This window comes from Tamandua tetradactyla, chromosome 4 (assembly GCF_023851605.1).
Source record: "Tamandua tetradactyla isolate mTamTet1 chromosome 4, mTamTet1.pri, whole genome shotgun sequence".
Lineage (NCBI taxonomy): Eukaryota > Metazoa > Chordata > Mammalia > Pilosa > Myrmecophagidae > Tamandua > Tamandua tetradactyla.
This window is the reverse complement of record NC_135330.1, coordinates 200877359-200898020: the sequence shown is the minus strand read 5'-3', so window position 1 is coordinate 200898020 and position 20662 is coordinate 200877359. Positions and strand designations below refer to the sequence as shown.

Here is a 20662-nt window from a genome sequence, read left to right as displayed (position 1 = left end):
ACCTTCATCTTATCTTTAGACGATTGATATTAGTGCCTAAAATAAGAACTTTATATTTACTCATTTAATTTGTCTCTGTTGATTTTGACCCATCATTAAGTCTATCCTGTTGCTTCCTATTGAGACGGAGCTCGAAGGATATTAAGGAATGATGAGAAAAAAAGAAAGGAAGAAAGAAAGAAAGACATAGACGGGCTCAGGGGGTCTGAAGCTTGAATTTACTTCAGACAGACTTCAGACAATTTTATTCTCAACCAGATCCTAGTTATATACCACAGGATGTCAATAGATATGCAGGCATTTCCTGAGGGAGCAAGATTCTTATCTCACGGTGTTCTTCATACTTAACATAACTGTTTGGGGTAAACATTCTCTTCCTCCCAGACTGCTCTACATAACAATCTCCATAGTTTACCGCCGCCATCCTGAGGCCAGCAGCTTGCAACAAATTCTGTAGGTCTTGCTTTAAACTCTTGGCTTCTACATTATCCCTTCATTTTGGCCCTTGATTTTATTGTGTCATGTTGGCCAGCCTTCCGGTTTGTGTCATCTGTAAATTTGAAAGACATGTTTTTTTTTACATCTAGATTTTTTCTAGAAATTTTCCTGGATGAAATTTAATCACATGCTTCCTGGAGCCTCCTACACACATTGACCTTGCTCAGTATTTCATGCTTTGTACACTGGTGGTTCACTGTCTGCAGATCTCCTTTCAGTATTCTCATTTAGCTAATCTTTCCCTCTTGTCTTAGCAGACTCCTCAGGGTTACCGTCCTCTGCACCCATCCAGTAATACAAGTTCCTTCTGAGATTTGATCTGTGCACAGGCCTCCTCTACTCTTCTGGGCAGTCTCATCGACATCTTTGGCTGCAGTGGCCACTAAAATGCGCTGTGTACTCTCTGCTTTCTCTCCGTTTTCTCTTATTGTCCAGGCTCATCCTTCCCGACCACACCAAAGCCTGTCCATTTCTGTCTCCTGAGTATCTCTGGAATGCATCCCCTGCTCTCCAGCCTCATTATCCAGCTTACTGCAGTTTCCTCACTGATCCCTCTGCTTCTAGTCTATACCCTCACAATTCACAGTGCAACCAGAGTTGGGGAGATCTTTCTGAGACATAATTTTTCATGCTATTCCTCTGCATTACAAAGTTGTATTGATTTCAAGATCAAGTTTAAATTCCTTAGCTTCACCTCCTGGCATTTTCATTAATTGGTCACAGCCTTTCTGCTTTAGATGAACAGATTAAACTTTTTTTTTTTTATTAATTAAAAAAAGAATTAACAAAACAATTAGAAATCATTCCAATCTACATGTACAATCAGTAATTCTTAATAACATCACATGGTTGCATATTCATCATTTCTTAGTACATTTGCATCGATTTAGAAAAAGAAATAAAAAGACAACAGAATAAGAATTAAAACAATAATAGAAAGAAAAAAAAACAAAAAACCTATACCTCACATGCAGCTTCATTCAGTGTTTTAACATAATTGCATTACAATTGGGTAGTATTGTGCTGTCCATTTCTGAGTTTTTATATCCAGTCCCGTTGTACAGTCTGTATCCCTTCAGCTCCAATTACCCGTTCTCTTTTTTTTTTTTAATTAATGGAAAAAAAGAAATTAACCCAACATTTAGAGATCATACCATTCTACATATGCAATCAGTAATTCTTAACATCATCACATAGATGCATGATCATCATTTCTTAGTACATTTGCATTGGTTTAGAAGAACTAGCAACATAACCGAAAAAGATATAGAATGTTAATATAGAGAAAAAAATAAAAGTAATAATAGTAAAATCAAAACAAAACAAAACAAAACAAAAACCTATAGCTCAGATGCAGCTTCATTCAGTGTTTTAACATGATTACTTTACAATTAGGTATTATTGTGCTGTCCATTTTTGAGTTTTTGTATCTAGTCCTGTTACACCGTCTGTATCCCTTCAACTCCAATTGGCCATTATCTTACCCTGTTTCTACCTCCTGCTGGACTCTGATATCAAGGACATATTCCAAATTTATTCTCGAATGTCTGTTCACATCAGTGGGACCATACAGTATTTGTCCTTTAGTGTTTGGCTAGACTCACTCAGCATAATGTTCTCTAGGTCCATCCATGTTATTACATGCTTCATAAGTTTATCCTGTCTTAAAGCTGCATAGTATTCCATCGTATGTATATACCACAGTTTGTTTAGCCACTCTTCTGTTGATGGAGATTTCGGCTGTTTCCATCTCTTTGCAATTGTAAATAACGCTGCTATAAACATTGGTGTGCAAATGTCCGTTTGTGTCTTTGCCCTTAAGTCCTTTGAGTATATTCCCAGCAATGGTATTGCTGGGTCGTATCAGATTAAACTTTAAGCAGTGAAGATTAATATTTCTGAAAATTGTTTTGAAGGTTACATTTAAATTGAATTGTAGGCAGATTTATTTGAAAGTTAAGGCTAAAATTTTGCTTTAAGGAGTGAAATATCAAATTGTTGCCAGTTTGCTATATTTGCATATATTACTGCAGTAGAGAAATTTCTGTAAATTCTCATTTAAATTGTAAATTGAATCCAGTGGACTTTTTGAGGGCATACTTCATATTCATTTACTGTTGTTTAGTAGGCAGTATTACTATATAAAATCTAATTTATTAAGCTCTAATTTAACTTTTTAAAAAGCAGGAAACCAAAAGGAAACTGTGTCTTCTTGCCAGACATCTGCCTTCTAGGAGTGTTTAGCAGTGTAGTATGACTATGAATGAAGAAAAGGACTGAGTGTAACGTACACAGGGAGAGAATAGATGCCTACCAGGAAAAGTGGTTCTAAGGTATATTGGGACTCAGAGATGATAGGTGAGGATATAGTCAAAAGAGTAAACACACTTGATGAAAAGCGTTTTGCAGGGTCTTTAATAAAAATATGTTTAGTACTTTGGGCTTTTCAGGGTGCTTTCATGTATACTCTCTCATGAGGTTAAAGACGAAATTGATTAAGAGGCAAAGAGGTCATGATTTGACCAAGGTCACATGGCCAGCAGTTGGCATAGGTGGTATCAAAATCTCCTTTTCTGATTCCTAGTTTGGTGCTTTTTTCCAGATTAACTACAAATGCTCCTGGAGTTGAGATAGCATGGAATAACAAGTAAAAATCAACAGGATACCTAACAGCCTCATCTTTAATACATTAATAAAGGCACTGTGGCTTTTAGAATTGTGTCACATATAGAAATATCCTAAATGTACTTAGGGGTATTACACTTTTTCACTAGGATAAGAAACATTCCACATATTCAGTAGCAGAAATGTATAAATCTAGACATTTTCTTGTATTTGAAAGCACTAATATTAATATAGTCAAATTCTTGTTATGGTGTCACTTCTTTGTAGCTCACAAAGCCCTGGAGAGATAAGCCCTCAAGGAAACCTACTCTACTTTAAGGACTTCTGAAGCTGCCTCCACCCCTTTCTTCTTATTTAGCCTTAGCGGTGACCAACTGACGGCAGTATTGACAATGAGGAGACCCAGGGTCCGCTGCAACATCAGCATGTCCTGTGGTATGTTGCAGGCTTGCAAAGCATTAGGCATTGGCAGAAAGCAATTATAAGGAAGCTTTTCTGTCTGGTGACTAGTGAGAAAGCCCCAGTGAAGAATGCAACAGGCTGCAAGTGTGGCTGATGTAGGCTCTGCCATGCTTTACATCAGTGTAATTGATACTAGGCACAGGACAGAATGGAATCATCATCTGAGACACAGTGAGGTTATCTCACCCTTCTAGCGGTGGGGTTAAGAAGAGCCAAACATAGAGCAAGACAGTGGGATCCAAACCACTGCTGTAAACATTGGTAACAGAGGATTTGTTAATTCAAAGGACAGATGTCCAGGTAAAGGTCACAGAGTATCTAGGAAACTTTAGTGTGTCCAAGAGAAAATTGTTAAATTTTGCATTTTTGTGTCTGTGGCTTAAACGATCCTCTGCTTGTGGAAACCTCTGTGCAAGAGAAACTTTGAAAAGTCTCATTCTAGAAAAGGCATCAAGAATAAAGCAAAACAAGGCAATAGGTTTTAGCATCCTTGAGTAGGACTTCAAATTATATTTTTGAAACTGTATTACATGTGGATATTTATCTTATAGTAATATTACTTTTGTATAGTTTCCCAAGCACTTTGCTGTGCATATGTTCATAAAACTCTGTGAGATGAATAGGGCAGGAATTGTTCATTTCATTTGTTCAACAAATATTTATTGACGGATAGGCACTGTTCTAGATGCTTAGGTTACATTAATGAAGAAGCACAGATCCCCTCTCTTATGGGGTTTATATTCTAGTGAGACAAACAATCAGCAAGACATATATATACACAGTAAATATAAATATGTTCTATAGCTTGGAGAAGGCAGTGAGTATCCTGGAAGAAGAAAGAGCAATTTAGGCAGGAATTGGTGGGGGGTGGGGGGGGACAGAGGAGCAAGACAGTTTAAGACAAGACTTGAGACAGGCAAGAGTCATCCAAGCAGAGACCTCCAGGACAGAGGTCTTCAGCAGGTATGTGCTGGGTAGGTTCAGGGAACTGAAGGAAGGCCATTGACGCTGGAGTGGAGTGGGCGCAGGGGACGAGAGTTGTAGAATCTCTGCTTAAAGACACACTCAAATTCTGCTCATTTAAAAGATTTACTCAAGGTCTATACTAAGAAGAAGTTAAGGTAGACTCTAGACTCCTTTACCATAACTGTAGATGATGTGTGTCCTACCTTGCTTCAATGAAAATTTTCTCCTATAATTCCAGAAGAGGAGGATTAAAAAAAAAAACATAACCATTTTATTTTTATTCTGTGGTCTTAATACATTAATCTCAGTAGTCTGAATTTGTTTTCACACGTTTTTCTTGCAAAAGGAGGTGTAGCTTGGCACAATGTGATTTCATTCTCTACTTTAAGTGATGAATTAAAATGGAACTTAAGCTTTGATTTTGATTTCAGGAATAACTGAATCAAGTGATCTTTTAAAATTTTTTTATAAAGCCCATGAAATTTATACAAATTTATACAAATTATATTTGTAATTTCACTGTAGTTTCTCTAATCTTTCTTTTAAAGATATGGGCACAACGCAGGAGAAGCTACACATGACGCAGTGGATTCTGCCATCAATGTTGGTTTGACAGCCTATAATATTGATAACATTGGTGTCAAAGCAATGGTGAAAAAGACTGCAAAACAAACAGGACATGCACTCCTTGAGGACTATAAAATAGTTGACAGTTCTCAGGGCAAAAATCAAGAAGCTAATGTGTACATGGCTGGGGAGAAGGATGAACCAGGAAAGGATGAGCAGAAAGGGAAACCAGAGAAAAGTGAGGTAAAGAAGAAGCCATGAAGGTATCGCAGCTTGTCCCCCTGCCTTATATGTGGGAATGCAGCTTTACTAAAATTGGCACATGTGGAATTCCCCATGCATCACCCAGTATTTTTGAAATGTATTAATTTCTACAGAGCAACTGCTTCTTAAATCTTAGGACATGGAAAAGAATGAGTATTCTTGCATTGTGCCTTTAGAAAGATACAGTTGTGTTTAAGTATTTTTTCCTAAATGTGGCTAAAATATTTTGCAGTTAAAATATAACTAATGATATGTGCTATAAACCTCATTAAACTAATGTTAAACTATTTTTGTATCTGCTATCTTTCAGAAAGCAAAGTAGGAAATTTTATTTACTAAAATTTGGCATTTTAGTAGCCTTAGGTCTATTTGTCTTTCCTTAGAAGGAATGACTTGAAATATTGTCCACTATTTTTGCACTAATTGTTTCTAGGTGCTTAATTACCAGAATTTTCAGTATGTAAGCTTAACAAAAACTGTGATCATAAACAAAAGAAATGCTCAGATAACATTTTGAAAGACTTTCAAAACAGGGAGTAGACTGATCATGAAAAATGAAGTTCCATAAAACTATTTGCTAGCTTACCTTTGTAAGGAAAAATGGGATGGTCTTTTCTATTTAAAATGAATTCAGATGGATTTTTAAGACTTTTAGATTTGAACTGGTATTAAACTACTAGGAGAAATGTTCAGATACAATTGGTATTGTATAAAACTTCAGAGTGGTTATTATTAGCTTAATTGGGCAAAAAACAGTGCTTTATCTTATCTATGTCTGTAGGTTTTTCCAAAAGTCTAAAACTTTATAAAAAAGATTAAAATATAAGTAGACTGAATTCACTGATGGTAAATATATTTTTATTTTGGGATTTGGTCATTGGAATTTTATATATTACGATGTCAAGAAATTACATTATTAGAAAAGACAGCTTTTAATCATAATCAAGGTAAAGAATATAAAGGGTCTTAGCCCTGATCCATGGTGGGTGGGCATGATAGTTTCTACTCCAGCAGAAGATGGGTTCTTCACCAATGTGTACACTACAAAGAGGTAAATAAATAGCTAATAGCATTTTGGTGTGTGTTTTTTGTTGTTGTTGTTGATTTTAAAAGATGGATATTGTTTTTCACAGCTATATTTCATTCCAGTCATTTCTGAGCCTCTGGTGACGTGTATTAGACGGTATTTGAAACTATCTAAAGAATGCACTTTGTGGAAAAAAAAATGAATTACTTGGCCTTAAATATATCCACAAGCTTATATTTTGGGATGACACAGAATTGGTAGAGCCTTTTCCTAAGGCAAGGAGAATGTACTTATTGTTTTTAAAATGGAAATAAAACTGAATTGGTAAATAGCTTCCGCTTAGTCTCTACGTTGTTCAAGTTTAAGAAGTGGGACTACAAATTGTAAAGCCTAAAGTTTAAAAAATTACCTTGGCTCAGGTGTCAGGAATTCTTTGCATGGTTTTGTAAATAAAAAATTACAAAATTGTGGGTGTAGAGCACAACCTCACTATTCATTGATATGTTGGGTTAAGTACAAGGGCAGAGTTCTGTAGTTGCAACAGACACACTACCTGGCTCTCAGGCTGAAAGTAGTGACTGTCTGCCACATACAGAATGTTTGCTGACTTCTGCCTTAGACTAAAGAAAATGTTTTTTTCCCACCTTCCACTGAGTCACTATGAGATAGGCCTCTTCTAAAGAGCTTTTTAAATCTTAGGTATACTTCATACATATGAAAAATTGGATAGAACATGCAAGGTACGAAGCATAATAAAATTAACACCCATAAACCCATTACAACTAAAGACCTAGAAAGTTACCAATTACATATACCTTTGCTTCTGTCTTATCTTCTTGCCTCTCAATCCCACCATGATTTTGTGTTTGCTGTCTTTTTACCTTTTTTAATGACACATGAATATATCTGAATAATGACACATTCAGATATGAATAACACATAAATAACATTATTTTATTTTGTAGTTTTAGAGCTCTGTACATAAAGTGTCTTAATGAGAAGTCCTATTCAACTTACTTTTTACATTTTATCGTTCATTTCATTTTCATGCTTTCTTGTATGATTGGTCTTGCTGTACAGCTTTCCACCATGAGCATACCACTATTTACATATTCATTTTCCCATCAGTCAATATTTGGTTTGTAATTTTTGTTGAGAGAAACAGTTTTTCCTTGAATAATCATGACTGTGTGCCCTGGTACATATGTGCAGATTTGATTCATAGGAACGGAATTATTGGGGCACAGTTAACTACAAGATAATGCCATCTTGTTTTCCAACAAGACATTCTTTTGAGCAATCCTTCCATTAAAGTCTGTATCAACATTTGGTATTCTATGATTTTAAAAATTTTCTTTTATTTTTAGCATATGTAAAAATGGTATCTTATTCTTAATTTGCATTTTCCTGACCTCTGATCAAGTCATTCACTTTTCATGTTTATTCATCATTAATTTCCTGTACTGTAAAATAGCTGATTTGTGACTGTTGACAATGTTGCTTTTTACATTTAAGTGTTTAATTAATCAAGAATTGATTTGTGTGTGTATTGGGGGAGGAGGGGTATATGTATGTGCAAGAGATGTGAGGTAGGAATCTATTGTTTTTTTCTTTATGCATAATTGGTTATTCAAAGCCTATGTATTGAATAGTCCTTCTGTTTTCCATGGCCTATAATGCCGTCTTTATATATCATGTTTCTGAATATGCTTGGGTCCGTTTCTGGGTTCTCTTCTGTTCTGTGAGCCATTTTCTTTATTCTTGTGCTAGTAGTCCACTGTTGGAATTGTTATAGCTTCATATTATGTTCTAACTGTCTGCTCAGCCAGAGATCCAGTTCTCCCCACATCATTCTTCGGGAATATTTTGGCTTATTAAATAAATGTCAGAACTTTCAACAAAAAAATTTTAGCCCCAGAGGGGTTTCTGTGTGAATTCTAGCAGATTTGGAAAACAGCATTCTAGTTTTTTTACTTCCAGAAAAAGGGAATATTCAATAACTCATTAACATTTAATGTCTTCTCTACTAATCCTGTCATCTGCACATCATTTCTGGGTCAGTTTTGATCAGATGCTGAACATTGTGAAGCTTACCTTGTTGGGTGCTAGATAATTTTGTATTCCTGTCAGTATTCTTGAGCTTTGTTCTGGGATGGGGTTAAGTTACTTAGGAAGAGTTGGATATTTTTGGATCTTTTTAAACAAGGGCTAGTTTTTCTCCACTGTTGAAGAAAACCCCTTCTGAGGGCCTTTGAAACATACTTTCCAGTGGATTTTGCCTTATTTTAATTATTTCAACAAAAAATATACAGAATGGCTTCTTTTTCTTATTAAAAACCAGCAGAAAACCTTTCTTTCACAATATATTTAAAAGATCCAGACAGATGAATAAAAAATGTTGGAAAACACAGAAGAGATGAAGAAAAGAAGCCCCGAAGTAATATCTTCACATGGTTTCTATACAGAGAGAAATTGCTTCATCACCCAGACCAAATCCTCAGGTGGTCTTACAAGTCCAGGTAAGAGTCCTTCTGTCCTCTTTTGGTTCAGATTTAGAAGAGACATTTGGAAGCCAGCTGAAAAGAAAGCCAGCTGTGCTGGAGTATGTGATCCCAGCAGCTGCACATCAGGGGGTGCCACAGGTGAGGGCTCTGGGGTCTGACATCTGTGGAGGGGCGTGAGTTTGGGAGCTGGACAAACCGGAGGTTTTAGTCAGACGGGGTCCGAACTTCTATTGCTGAGGTAAAGCCACCCCAGGACAGATGGAGATGAAAGCGACAGGCTGCAGGTGAGACGGTGTGAGTGTAGAAGTCCACTGGGCTAGGAGTGTGGCAGGGTCCCTTTGGAGTCTGGGGGAAGCAGGGAGGAGCAGCTTTCTGCAGGAGCTGGGAGAGGGTCGGCAAGTCGCCTTGGAGGTCCTGGCATCCGTGACCCTTCCTTCCCCTTGGCCCCGAGGAGAGAGCTATGGTGTAGATAAGAATCAGAAAGATTTGAAAGTCTACAGGAAAGGAACTTGGGGGGGGTGGGGTGGGGGGGGAACGGTGCAGCGCATAGGAGGAGACCCGCTGGGGACAGTGAAAGCAGGGAGCACAGTTATGATCCTCTACGAGGCCTTGCACGTTAGAGGCCTCGGTTAACAGCTCAACTGATTTCTCAAAATGCTTGAAATTCCCTGCCGCCTGCGGAGTGGTCCATTGCCAGTACACCACTTGCCAGCTGTTGCTGCACTAAGACGCTCCCTGATACCCTGTTTACCCCGTCTCTGGCCTTCAGACCCCCTTTCTACTGACTTCCCTTAGCTTTAGCACCCCTCCTACCACCACGCTAAGGTTTATTTCGGATAAATGGTAATCACTGCAGCTTCAGGTCCTGAGTTTTCTAATATTTTTCCAAAAATTGTTTTCCAAAACTACGTTGGTATGCTGCAACAAAATGAAACAAGTATTAAGTAAACATGCTTTCTACACACTTTTATCTGGGCGAGCATCTCCTGTAGGTGTCTAGAGTAGCTGTGCCGTTAGCTCAGGATGGGTGGGGGCGAGGCGGCGTTACAGCGGGGTCCTCAGGACCTGGGACTGTGCCCCTGCAAGTCCCAGAACAAGCCTCAAGTCCGGCGCTGTCCGCGAGGCCGGGCCGCTTCCCAGGCTGCCCCTCAGCCACCTGGCCAGGGCCTCCCGGCCAGGGACACGCGCAGCCCTGGTGGTGGAGCCGAGACGCACCCCTCGGCCAGGCCCTTACCTGGACCCCGGACCCTCGCCACATCACTGTGTGACCCGGTCCTCACCACTGCTCCAGGCCTCTCCCCTTAACCTTCTGACATCACAGTGTGACCCCTCCCTCCTCTCTGACATCACTACGTAACCCTGTCTCCCGGGCCCCTCCCCTCTGGCGTCACCGCGTGGCCCCACGCAGGGGCGCCGGCCCCCCCCCCCCCCCACTGTGAGTCAGCTCGCCATGGCTACCGGCCTCGTTGTCACTGGGGCTGCCCAGCGCCAGCCGTCCCGCAGGGCCCGGGCTCGCAGGTGCCAGGTGCACCAGGTGTGCCAGGTGCGTAAGTGGAACGCGGGACTCGCGGAGCTACGCGATGGGGGAAGTAAGGGGCGAGGGCTTCGAGGACGTGAGCACCGACCGCCTGAAGCTGGAGCTGCTGGAGGAGATCCACAAGAAGTGAGCGCGACGGTTAGGGTTAGGAGGGGGCGGCCGGGCCTGGAGAGGGGTTTTGAGGGGGTCCCCGGAGGAAGCATCTTCCCTCCTCCCCTGAGAAGAGCTTCGGAAATGGAGACATGGTAAAAACGGTGCCCACCCGTGTTGGCGCGTCCCGTTAAGTCCTTGGGCCCCCGGCTTGGGCCGCTGCAAGCCCCCCTGGAATTGCCTGTGGACTTCTCAGTCTCCTGCTCAGCCAAGCACCTGCGCGCGGTTCTGGGTCTCCCGAGGACGCAGGGGGCGCAAGGCAGTCCTGCCCGAGAGCAAACCCAGCCGCCGCTCAGGGCGTGGGACCCGGGCAGGCTAATGCGGGAGGCCGGTTACCTCAGCAACGCGCCTGGTCGAGGCTTAGTATCCCCTCCCCCTGTGCCTGCTCCAGCGGCGGGGCAGCTCCCGGGGTCGCGGCTCCCGCAGCGGTGGCCGTGGTGCCGAACCTAAGGGCAGGCGGAGATACGCAGAGGGGTGATTCTGCCCTTGTGGTCCTGCTATGTGATGACCCCCAGGTAGCGCCACTGTCCTCTCCCCCATTGCCCTCTCTCCCGCTGCCTTAGTCTTGCTGCTCCTACTTTGATGAGGGCTGAGCCACCAGATAACCAGCTTCTCTGGCGTCATATTTAAACTAGCACCAAAGGGTTTCTGATGGTTGCTTGGGACCCTTGACACTTTCTTGTGAGCTTAACTGCATATCTGATGCCCAAATTAGCCTTCTGGTACTGGCTAATCAGAAGTTTTCATTTGCCTACTTCCTAATTGTCACCCCTGTCTTCAATAACTGATGTTTCACAACAGATTGTTTCTGAAGTAGTGACAGGTATTATTCTTGTCATGTTATTTATAACCTGAATTATAATGTAAAACATTTTTAATCACAGGGATATAGTGCAGCTCTCAATGCTTGAAATAAGACACAAGATGACAGAACTGGAAGCCAGTCTCAGTGCTGACAATGAAGGTATATATGTGGATTGTGTACATATGGGCATATCATATAATCCTTTTTTATTTTGCTAAGATGCCTATAGTGTATTGAATCACATATGTTGATTAGTAGTACCAGAATTTCAGTATTGCTCTTTGGTGGCACTAATAATAACTTATTTTAAATGCTTTAAAGCTGACATTTCAGAATGTCAAACTTTTATATTATTCTTTTCCCTTACAAATGTTAAACTTTCATCAATTGTCAAAATTTTGTTACAAAACAGCAATATGTTAATTCCTTAATACATAATAAAACATCACAAGTTTTCTATTTAACCTAAGTTATATACTTCAGATCTTTTTTGTTGTTGTTGTTGTAAGGGCTTATAATCTAAGCTCTAATTCTTTCTTTTTTAAAAAAATTTTACTTTTTAATTTTTTTTAATTGACAAACCAAAACAACATACAAACATGAAAATGCTTAACATATAAACATTCCATACATGGTGTACGATCAATGGCTCATAATATCATCACATAGTAGTATATTCATCACCACAATCATTTTTTAGAACATTTGCATCACTCCAGAAAAAGAAATAACAAAAAAGAAAAACTCATACGTATCAGATCCCTTACCCCCCCCCTCATTGACCACTAGTATTTCCATCTACCCAGTATATTTTAACCTTTGTTCCCCTATTATTTATTTATTTTAATCCATATTCTTTTACTCATCTGTCCATACTGTAGATAAAAGGAGCATCAGACACAAGGTTTTCATAATCACACAGACACATTGCGAAAGCTATATCATTATACAATTATCTTCAAAAACATGACTACTGGAACACAGCTCTACAGTTTCAGGCAATTCCCTCCAGTCTCTCCAATACACCTTAAACTAAAAAGGGGATATCTATATAACGCATAAGAATAACCTCCAGGATAATCTCTCGACTCTGTTTGAAATCTCTCAGCCACTGACACTTTATTTTGTCTCATTTCTCTCTTCTTCCTTTTGGTTGAGGAGGTTTTCTCAATCCCTTGATGCTGAGTCCCAGCACATTCTAGGATTTCTGTTTCACATTTACACCCCTGGGAGTCATGTCCCATGTAGAGAGGCAGAGGGCAGTGAGTTTACTTTCTGTGTTGGCTGAGAGAGAGAGAGAGAGACAGAGACAGAGAGAGAGGCCACATCTGAACAACAAAGGAGGTGCTCTGGGAGTGACTCTTAGGCTTAATTGTAAGTAGGCTTAGCCTGTCCTTTGTGGGGATAAATTTCATATGAACAAACCCCAAGATTGGGGGCTTGGCTATTGATTTGGTGTCCCCATCCACTTCAGATCTTAACTTCTGAATTTGGAGTATAACTTTAAAATCTTTATCTAAATTTTGATTAGGCTGTGTATTGGGGAAATGGCTGTATATATGTATACTCCATCAGACCTTTAAAATCTGTAGTAGATAGAAGATAATTAGTCCCATAAATATTGACTGACAGCCTGGCATATGTCACTATTTTGAATATGGAGGTAGAATACCTGCTCTTTCCCTGCCCTAAAGAGATTCAGAAACTACCAAAGGAGAAAGTCAAAGAAACTAAAATATTCCCATGAAAAGTGATATTAGTGAGTTCTGCACTAAGAGAAATGGAAACTCAGGGGTGGGAACCCAGGCAGGGTGAGAGCATAAAGAGCCTTTCCAGGGTGCCTTGCTTGGCCTCAGTGGTGAAGGACAGTAGGGGCATGGAGGTGGGCTTAGGTGCCTCAACTCAGCGAAACTTCTGTCTTCCCCTACTGCGAGAGCCATGAACACAAAAGCAGTAGCAGTATGAGAAATAAAATGCCACTTTTCATAAGTAACCAATGGTCTGTTAAAGCTGGGTTGGAGAGCACCATAGAAAGAAACAAAGGAAGCCAGGAAAATCTGAATTCAGTCAAGGAAACAAATAAAAATTCAGAGGAAACACAGAATTTGGAACAACTAATCAAAGTTTAAACAAATTTCCTTAATCATTTCAAGGAGATGAAGGAAAATATGGATAGAAATAAGCTAATGGTAGGTATAGAGCAAAAGGATATTAAGAAGACAATGTGTGAGCAAAAATAATGATTTAGTTTTAAATCCTTAGATTAAAAATCATAAATTATAGGCATGAGAGGCACAATAATGGGTATTAAAAATACACTAGAGGCTTACAACATCTGATTTAAACAGGCAAAACAAAGCATCCATGAACTAAGTAATAGTAGAGTCAAAATCATACATTCAGCTTCAGCCAGAGATTGCAAATTGCCACAGTATCCCAAGCCCCAACCAACAGTACTTCTGAAAACCCTACAGAATACCCTGGGCTCTATCTAAGACTCTATGAAAGTTTCACTTAGTTTATTTCTTCAGAAACTTAAGACCTCCAGGTAGTTCCTGTGCCAGATAAGCCCTGACACCCAGAGGACCCAGCCTCTCCAAGAACATTGACGAGGGTCACTCCTCTACCTCATAAGGTTGATACCCCTTTGCAGCATGAAGATTTTTAAATGACCATTGCCCAGATAGCCCTGAAGATTGAGAAAATGACTAAATGAGAAGGAGGAGGGGCAACTGAGAAATTAGGATTTAACAAATTATTATGATTGCTGATTCATTATAAAGATATTTCTTTTTAGTTTCTAGTGTACTACAATAGCCAGAAGGAAATACCTGAAATTGTTGAACTGTAATCCAGTAGCCTTGGTCCTTGATAATGATTGCATAACTATATAGCTTATATCATGTGACTGTGTGATTGTGGAAACCTTGTGACTGATGCTCCTTTCATCCAGTGTATGGACAGATGAGTAATAAAAACATGCATGAAAAAGAAATAATAGATCAGGAATATGGGGGAAAATGCCCCTATGTAAACTACAGACAATAGTTTTTGTACCACCTTAATAAGCTTTCATCAATTGTAACTACTGTTAAAAAAAAGTGGAATTGCAAACAAAGTTATCAATTGTAACAAATTTTCCACACCAATGCACATGTGTGTTGGTGGTGGGGTGGTGTAAGGGAATCCTGAATTTATACTTGATTGTTCTGTAAACCCACAACTTCTCTAATGAAAAAAATTTTTGTAATAAAAAATTTAACACAGAAGAAAAGATACCGACAAGAACAGAAAAAAGTGAGCAGTGTCTCAGGTAATTGAGTGACAGCATAAAGTGCACAAACATGCTTGTTATAAGTGTGCCAGAAGGAGAAGAGAGGGAAAAGGGGCAGAAAGAATATTTGAGGAAATAATGGCTGAAAAATTTCCAACTCTTACCAAACATTTAAATATACATGTTTATTTATATAATAAATAAACATTATTATGTTTATTTATAAATAAACAGCATACTTCAGAGTAAAATTTAATTGACCTACTCTGAGACACATACTAATCAGAATGTCAAATGCCAAAGGAAAAGAGGGAATTCTGAAAGCAACAAAAGAAATGCCATTTGTCGCAAACAAGGGATCCTCAGTAAGATTAAGTGCCAATTGAGGGACTGAGAAAGCTTTCTTGGCCCAAAGCGGGGAGAGAAATGAAACTAAAAGTTTCAGTGACTGAGAGATTTCACACAGAGTGGAGAGGTCATTTTGGAGGTTATTCTTATCAGTATACAGATATCCCTTTTCTAGTTTTTGGTGTATTGGAGTAGCTAGAGGGAAATACCTGAAACTGTTGAACTGTAATACAATAGCCTTGATTCTTGCAAATTATTGAATAATGGTAATGCTTTTAAGGTCTGTCCTTGTGATTGTGAAAACCTTGTGACTAACATTCCCTTTAAGCAATGTATGGACAGGTGAGTTTTTTTAAAAAAAGACAAAAATAAATAAATGATAGAGGATATTATGGAATGTTTTGGTTCTTTTTTACTCTTTTTGAGTAATGAAATGTTCAAAAATCTATTGTGATGACAAATGCACAGCTATCTGATGATACTGTGAACCACTGATTGTACAATTTCGATGAATTATCGATATGTAAATATATATCTCAATAAAATTACATTTTAAAAAAGGAAAAAAAAAAAAAAGATGTGCCAATTTATCATCAGACACCATACAGCTGAGAAGACAGTGGTATTATACGTTAAGGTACTGAAAGAGAAAAGTTGCCAGCCAAAAATTATTTGTCCAGAAACGGTCCTTCAGAAATGAGAAGGACTTTAAAATATTCACAGATAAGCAGAAGCGAGAGAGATTCCTGCCCTGTAAGAATCACTGAAAGGAGTTCTTCAGGTTGAAAGGAAAAGACATGGTGTTTTGGAGCAGTGCAAAGAATGAAGGTGAAGCTCTTCAGTGATGGTAACTAAAAGACTAAATGCAGGGCTTCAAAAAGATGGTGGAATAGGGTAGGTCACATTCACCCCTGCTCCAAGAAATAGCTAAGCTAGAGAGGTGACAGAAAAATGACCAGGACAGTGATTCCAGGTGCAAGTGACCTGAGAAGAGTCTTCTCCACCACATAGGGAGGCCCTGGTTGCAAAAGCTGAGGAATTGAGATGCAAGAGCTGGAGACTGGCTAGCTAGTGCAAACAGCCTAACATGCCCCTTTCCAGATGGAGGCCCAGAGCCCTCAGGAGTGCAGGGACAGGGAGGTGGGACTAGGAAGTAAGCCAAGCAGCACCCCTTGAGTGCTTCACACCCACGTGCCCCAACTCCTGACCAATGACACTCCTCAGCACCCCATACACCCAAGCCCTGCCCCCAAGTGCCCAAAGTCCCCCAGGGACCCGTGTATCCCTGCCTCAGGGCCACAACCCAGGCAGGTGCTCACCCCTGGCCCAGCCCGACTTATCCCCCTTGCATGAGCATGACCTTGCCCTGCCCCCTCTGTGCCCCACCCACCCCACCCAAGAACCCCCAGCCCCTGCCACCAACTCACTTGTGTACCCACATCCCTTGTCCGCCAGGGCCTCCATGTCCCCCGTGGCCCACCTTGACCCTGTGCTCCAAGGCCTGCTTGACCTGCACCCTGCCCCCATTGCCCCCATGCTGCCCCTCCCCCACAACCCCATGCACTACACCCCACACTCCTGGGCATCAGCATAGTACCCACACCCCACACCTAGCCCTGGACTGCCACCAACCACTGTGCCACTGTGTCCTGCCCCATGCCCTGCATCCTGCCACATGCCTGTCAGACAAATATAAAGCTTTAGATAATAAAAGAAATCAATTTCCAAAAAGAAAAAGAAATCAACTTCCAAAGTAATCCTATCAAGATAACTACATGCCTTGAAGGCAACAAAATCAGGAAGCATATGAAAATCCAGACAAATAGAGCCCAGCCTGATGACCAAATTAAAACACCAGAGGAGCACAGACTTTGGAACAACTAATCAAAGATGTTCAGACAACTTTACTAAATAAACTTAATGTGTTGGTTATTGACATAAAGGAGATCAAGAAGATACTAGAAGAGCATAAAGGAGAATTTGAAAGAATAAATGCAAAAATAACAGAGATCACAGAGATTAAAGATGCTGACACCAAATAAAAAATATGCTAGAGATACAAAACAGCAGATTTGAAGAGGTAGAAGAAAAAATAAGCAAACTAGTGGATGGGACAATTGATTTTGAATGCCCAAAAGAACAAATGGCAAAAAAGATGGAAAAATTTTAATTGGACCCCAGGGAAATGATGGACAAAACAAAGCACACAAATATAAGAATCACTTGTGTCCCAGAAGGAGAAAAGTACAGGACTAGGAAGAGTAGTTGAGGATATAATGGGGGAAAACTTCCCAATCCTTATAAAGTATATAAATATGCAAATCAAGGAAGCCTAAAGAACCCAAATAGAATAAATCCAAGTAGGTCTACTCCAAGATACATACTAATTAGTCTGTCATATGTTGGAGAGAATCAGAAAATCCTGGAATTGGAAAGAGAAAATCAATCTACTACATACAGGAAAATCATATAAGACTGAGTTCAGACTACTCAACTGGCACTATGAGGGTGAGAAGGCAGTTGTATGATATTTAAGATCCTGAAAGAAAAAAAAAATTCCAGCCAAGAATTCTGTACCCAGCCAAATTGTCCTTCAAAGCTGAGGTAGAGATTAAAATTTTCACAGGCAAACAAATGCTGAGAGAGTTTGTGAACAGGAGACATGCCCTATAAGAAATACTGAAGGAAGTTCTGCTGGCTGAAAAAAAAGACAGGAGAGGGAGGTCTAGAGGAGGGCACAGAATTGAAAGCATACCAGTAAGGGCAACTAAAAGAATAGAAAGAGAAAGCAGTTAAAGAACATATAGATCTGACAAATAAAATCCAAAGGATAAGATGTTGGATTCAAAATGGCTTTACAGTAATAATTTTGAATGTTAATGGAATAAATTCAAAAATTAAGATACAGATTGGCAGAATGGATTAAGAAATATGATCCAGCTATATGATCCAGCAGTTTCTTGTAGCTGCCTACAAGAAACTCATCTTAGACTCAAGGATACAAATAGACTGAAACTAAAAGAATGGAAAAAATGTTCCATGTAAGCTGTAACCAAAAGAAAGCAGGAATAGCTTGTTCTAGTTTGCTAGCTGCTGGAATGCAATATACCAGAAACAGAATGGCTCTTAAAAAGGGGAATTTAATGAGTTGCTAGTTTACAGTTCTAAGGCCAAGAAAATGTCCCAATTAAGTCTACAGAAATGTACAATCTAAGGCATACAGGAAAAGATATCTTGGTTCAAGGAGGCTGATGAATTTCAGGGGTTCTCTCTCAAGTGAGAAGGCACATGATGAACACAGTCACAGTTTCTCTTTCATCTGGAAGGGCACATGGCAAGCATGGCATCATCTGCTAGCTTCTTCTCCTAGCTTCGTGTTTCATGAAGCTCCCTGGGAGGCATTTTCCTTCTTCATTTCCAAAGGTCCCTGGCTGGCAGACTCTGCTTCTCATGGCTGTATCATTCTGCTCTGCTCTCTCTGAATCTCCCTCCTTTTCCAAAATGTTTCCTCTTTTATAGGACTCCAGAAACTTCTCAAGACCCACCCAAATGGGTGGAGGTATGTCATCACCTAGTACAGCTTAACAACCACTCTTGATTGGGTTACATCTCCAGGGAGATGATCTAATTACAGATTCAAACATAAATTGAATAGGGATTATTCTGCCTTTACAAAATGGGATTTAGATTAAAACATGGCTTTTCTAGGGGGCATACATCCTTTCAAACCAGCACACAGCTATACTAATATCGGATAAAACAGACTTTAAATGTAAACACATCATAGGGGACAGAGGACACTGTATATTAATAAGAGGGACAATTCACCAAGAAGAAATAACAATCATAAATGTTTATTCTCCCAATCAAGGAGCTCCAAATACATGAGACAGACATTGGCAAAACTGAAGGGAGTGATAGACACTTCAACAATAATAGTGCAAGAATTCAATATTTCACTTTCCTCTGTAGATGGAACAGACAGAGGATCAGCAAATAAATAGATAACTTAAATTTTGATAAATGAATTAATATATGTAATTCATATATATATATATATATATATATATATTCTTACACCCCAAAACTCCAGGATATACGTTCTTCTCATGTTCATGGAAAAATTTCCAGGATAGATCACATGCTGGGGCATGAAGCAGTTCTTTATAAATTTAAAAATATTGAAATTATTCAAAGCACTTTCTCTGATCACAATGGAATGAAGCTGGAAATCAATAACTACCAAAGAACCAGAACTTTCACAAATATATGGAGATTAAATAACACACTCTTAAACAACCAGCGACTCAAAAAAGAAATTGCTAGAAAAATTGGTAACTAGTTGGAGATGAATAAAAATGAGAACATGAAATCAGAAATTATGGGATGCAGCAAAGACAGTGCTGAGAGGGAAACTTATTGCCCTAAATGCCTATATTGAAAAAGAAGAGAAAACAGAAATTGAGGACTTAATTGCTCACCTGCAGGAACTAGAGGAAGAACAACAAACTAACCACAAAGCAAATAAAAGAAGAGAATTGACAAAGATTAAAGCAGAGTTACTTGAATTAGAGAACAAAGGATAGAAAGAATCAGTAAAACTAAAAGTTGGTTCTTTGAGAAAATCAATAAAATCAATGAGCCACTAACAAGGCTGACAAAGAAAGAGAGGGGATACAAATAAACCAAATCAGAAATTGGGGGGGGGGGCATCCTTACCATTGAGAAACAAGCTACATTGACTCCAAAAGAAATAGAAGATCTCAACAAACTAATCATAAGAAAAGAGATTCAACCAGTCATCAAAAATCTTCCCACAAAGAAAAGCCTAGGGCCCAATGGCTTTACAGAGGAATTTTAACAACCATTCCAAAAAGAACTAACACCAATCCTGCTCAAACTTTTTCAAAAAATTGAGGAAAAGGAAATACTACCTAACTCACTTTATGATGCTATTGTCACTGTAAAACCAGAAGAAGGTAAAGATGCTATAAGAAAGGAAAACTACAGGCCAATCTCCCTAATGAACATAAATGGAAAAATTCTCAATGAAATACTAGCAAGTTGAATCCAACAACACATTAAAAGAATCATACACTATAGCCAAGTGGAGTTTGTACCAAGAATGCAAGGGTGGTTCAAAACAAAATAAATCAATGTAATACAGCATATTGACAAATCAAAAGGGAAAAGTCACATGATCATCTCAATTGATGCGGAAAAAGCATTCAACAAAATTCAACATCCTTTTCTGATAAAAGCAATTTGAAAGGTAGCAATCAAACTTCCTCAATACAATAAAAGGCATATCGTACTCAATGGTGAAAGACTGAAAGCCTCACCTCTTAAGATCAGGAAAAATACAAGTGTACCCACTGTCACCACTGTTATTCAACACTGTACTAGAAGTTCCAGCTAGAGCAATTAGGCAGGAAAAAGAATTAAAAGACATCCAAATTGGAAAGGAAGAAGTAAAGCTTTCATTACTTATAGATGACATCCTGAGAAATCTATGACATAACTTCTTGAGAAATAAATTCAGCAAGGTGGTGGGATATAAAATTAATGTGCAAAAATCAGTAATGTTTCTATACACAAGCAATGCCCTAACTGAGGAGTTAAGGGAAAAAATTCC

At 39.3% G+C, this 20662-nt stretch overlaps 3 protein-coding genes across 34 annotated transcripts in view; 2 read left to right on the top strand and 1 right to left on the bottom strand.

The window, feature by feature from the left end:
• Positions 1-6627, top strand: part of SPART (spartin) — a 46189-nt gene extending 39562 nt beyond the window's left edge. For 4 of the 6 annotated variants that reach the window (XM_077159038.1, XM_077159035.1, XM_077159036.1 and 1 more), the window contains one exon: positions 5100-6627. In XM_077159038.1, coding sequence (XP_077015153.1) covers positions 5100-5379 — 280 coding nt within the window. In that variant the 3' untranslated portion in view covers positions 5380-6627. Of the gene's footprint in view, positions 1-3100; positions 3342-3390; positions 3559-5099 lie in introns of those variants that run through there. The other 2 variants (XR_013174809.1, XM_077159039.1) reach the window with 2 other exon arrangements.
• Positions 1-10227, bottom strand: part of LOC143681748 (olfactory receptor 1J4-like) — a 28469-nt gene extending 18242 nt beyond the window's left edge. For 2 of the 7 annotated variants that reach the window (XR_013174813.1, XM_077159069.1), the window contains exon 1: positions 9879-10221. The gene's annotated coding sequence lies outside the window, so the exon portion shown is untranslated. Of the gene's footprint in view, positions 1-6112; positions 9372-9878 lie in introns of those variants that run through there. The other 5 variants (XM_077159070.1, XR_013174810.1, XR_013174811.1 and 2 more) reach the window with 5 other exon arrangements.
• Positions 10228-10320: 93 nt separating this feature from the next.
• Positions 10321-20662, top strand: part of CCDC169 (coiled-coil domain containing 169) — a 112144-nt gene continuing 101802 nt past the window's right edge. For 12 of the 21 annotated variants that reach the window (XM_077159045.1, XM_077159044.1, XM_077159050.1 and 9 more), the window contains exons 1-2: positions 10325-10576; positions 11485-11564. In XM_077159045.1, the coding sequence (XP_077015160.1) occupies positions 10494-10576; positions 11485-11564 (163 nt within the window). In that variant the 5' untranslated portion in view covers positions 10325-10493. Of the gene's footprint in view, positions 10577-10882; positions 11116-11484; positions 11565-20662 lie in introns of those variants that run through there. The other 9 variants (XM_077159061.1, XM_077159056.1, XM_077159058.1 and 6 more) reach the window with 7 other exon arrangements.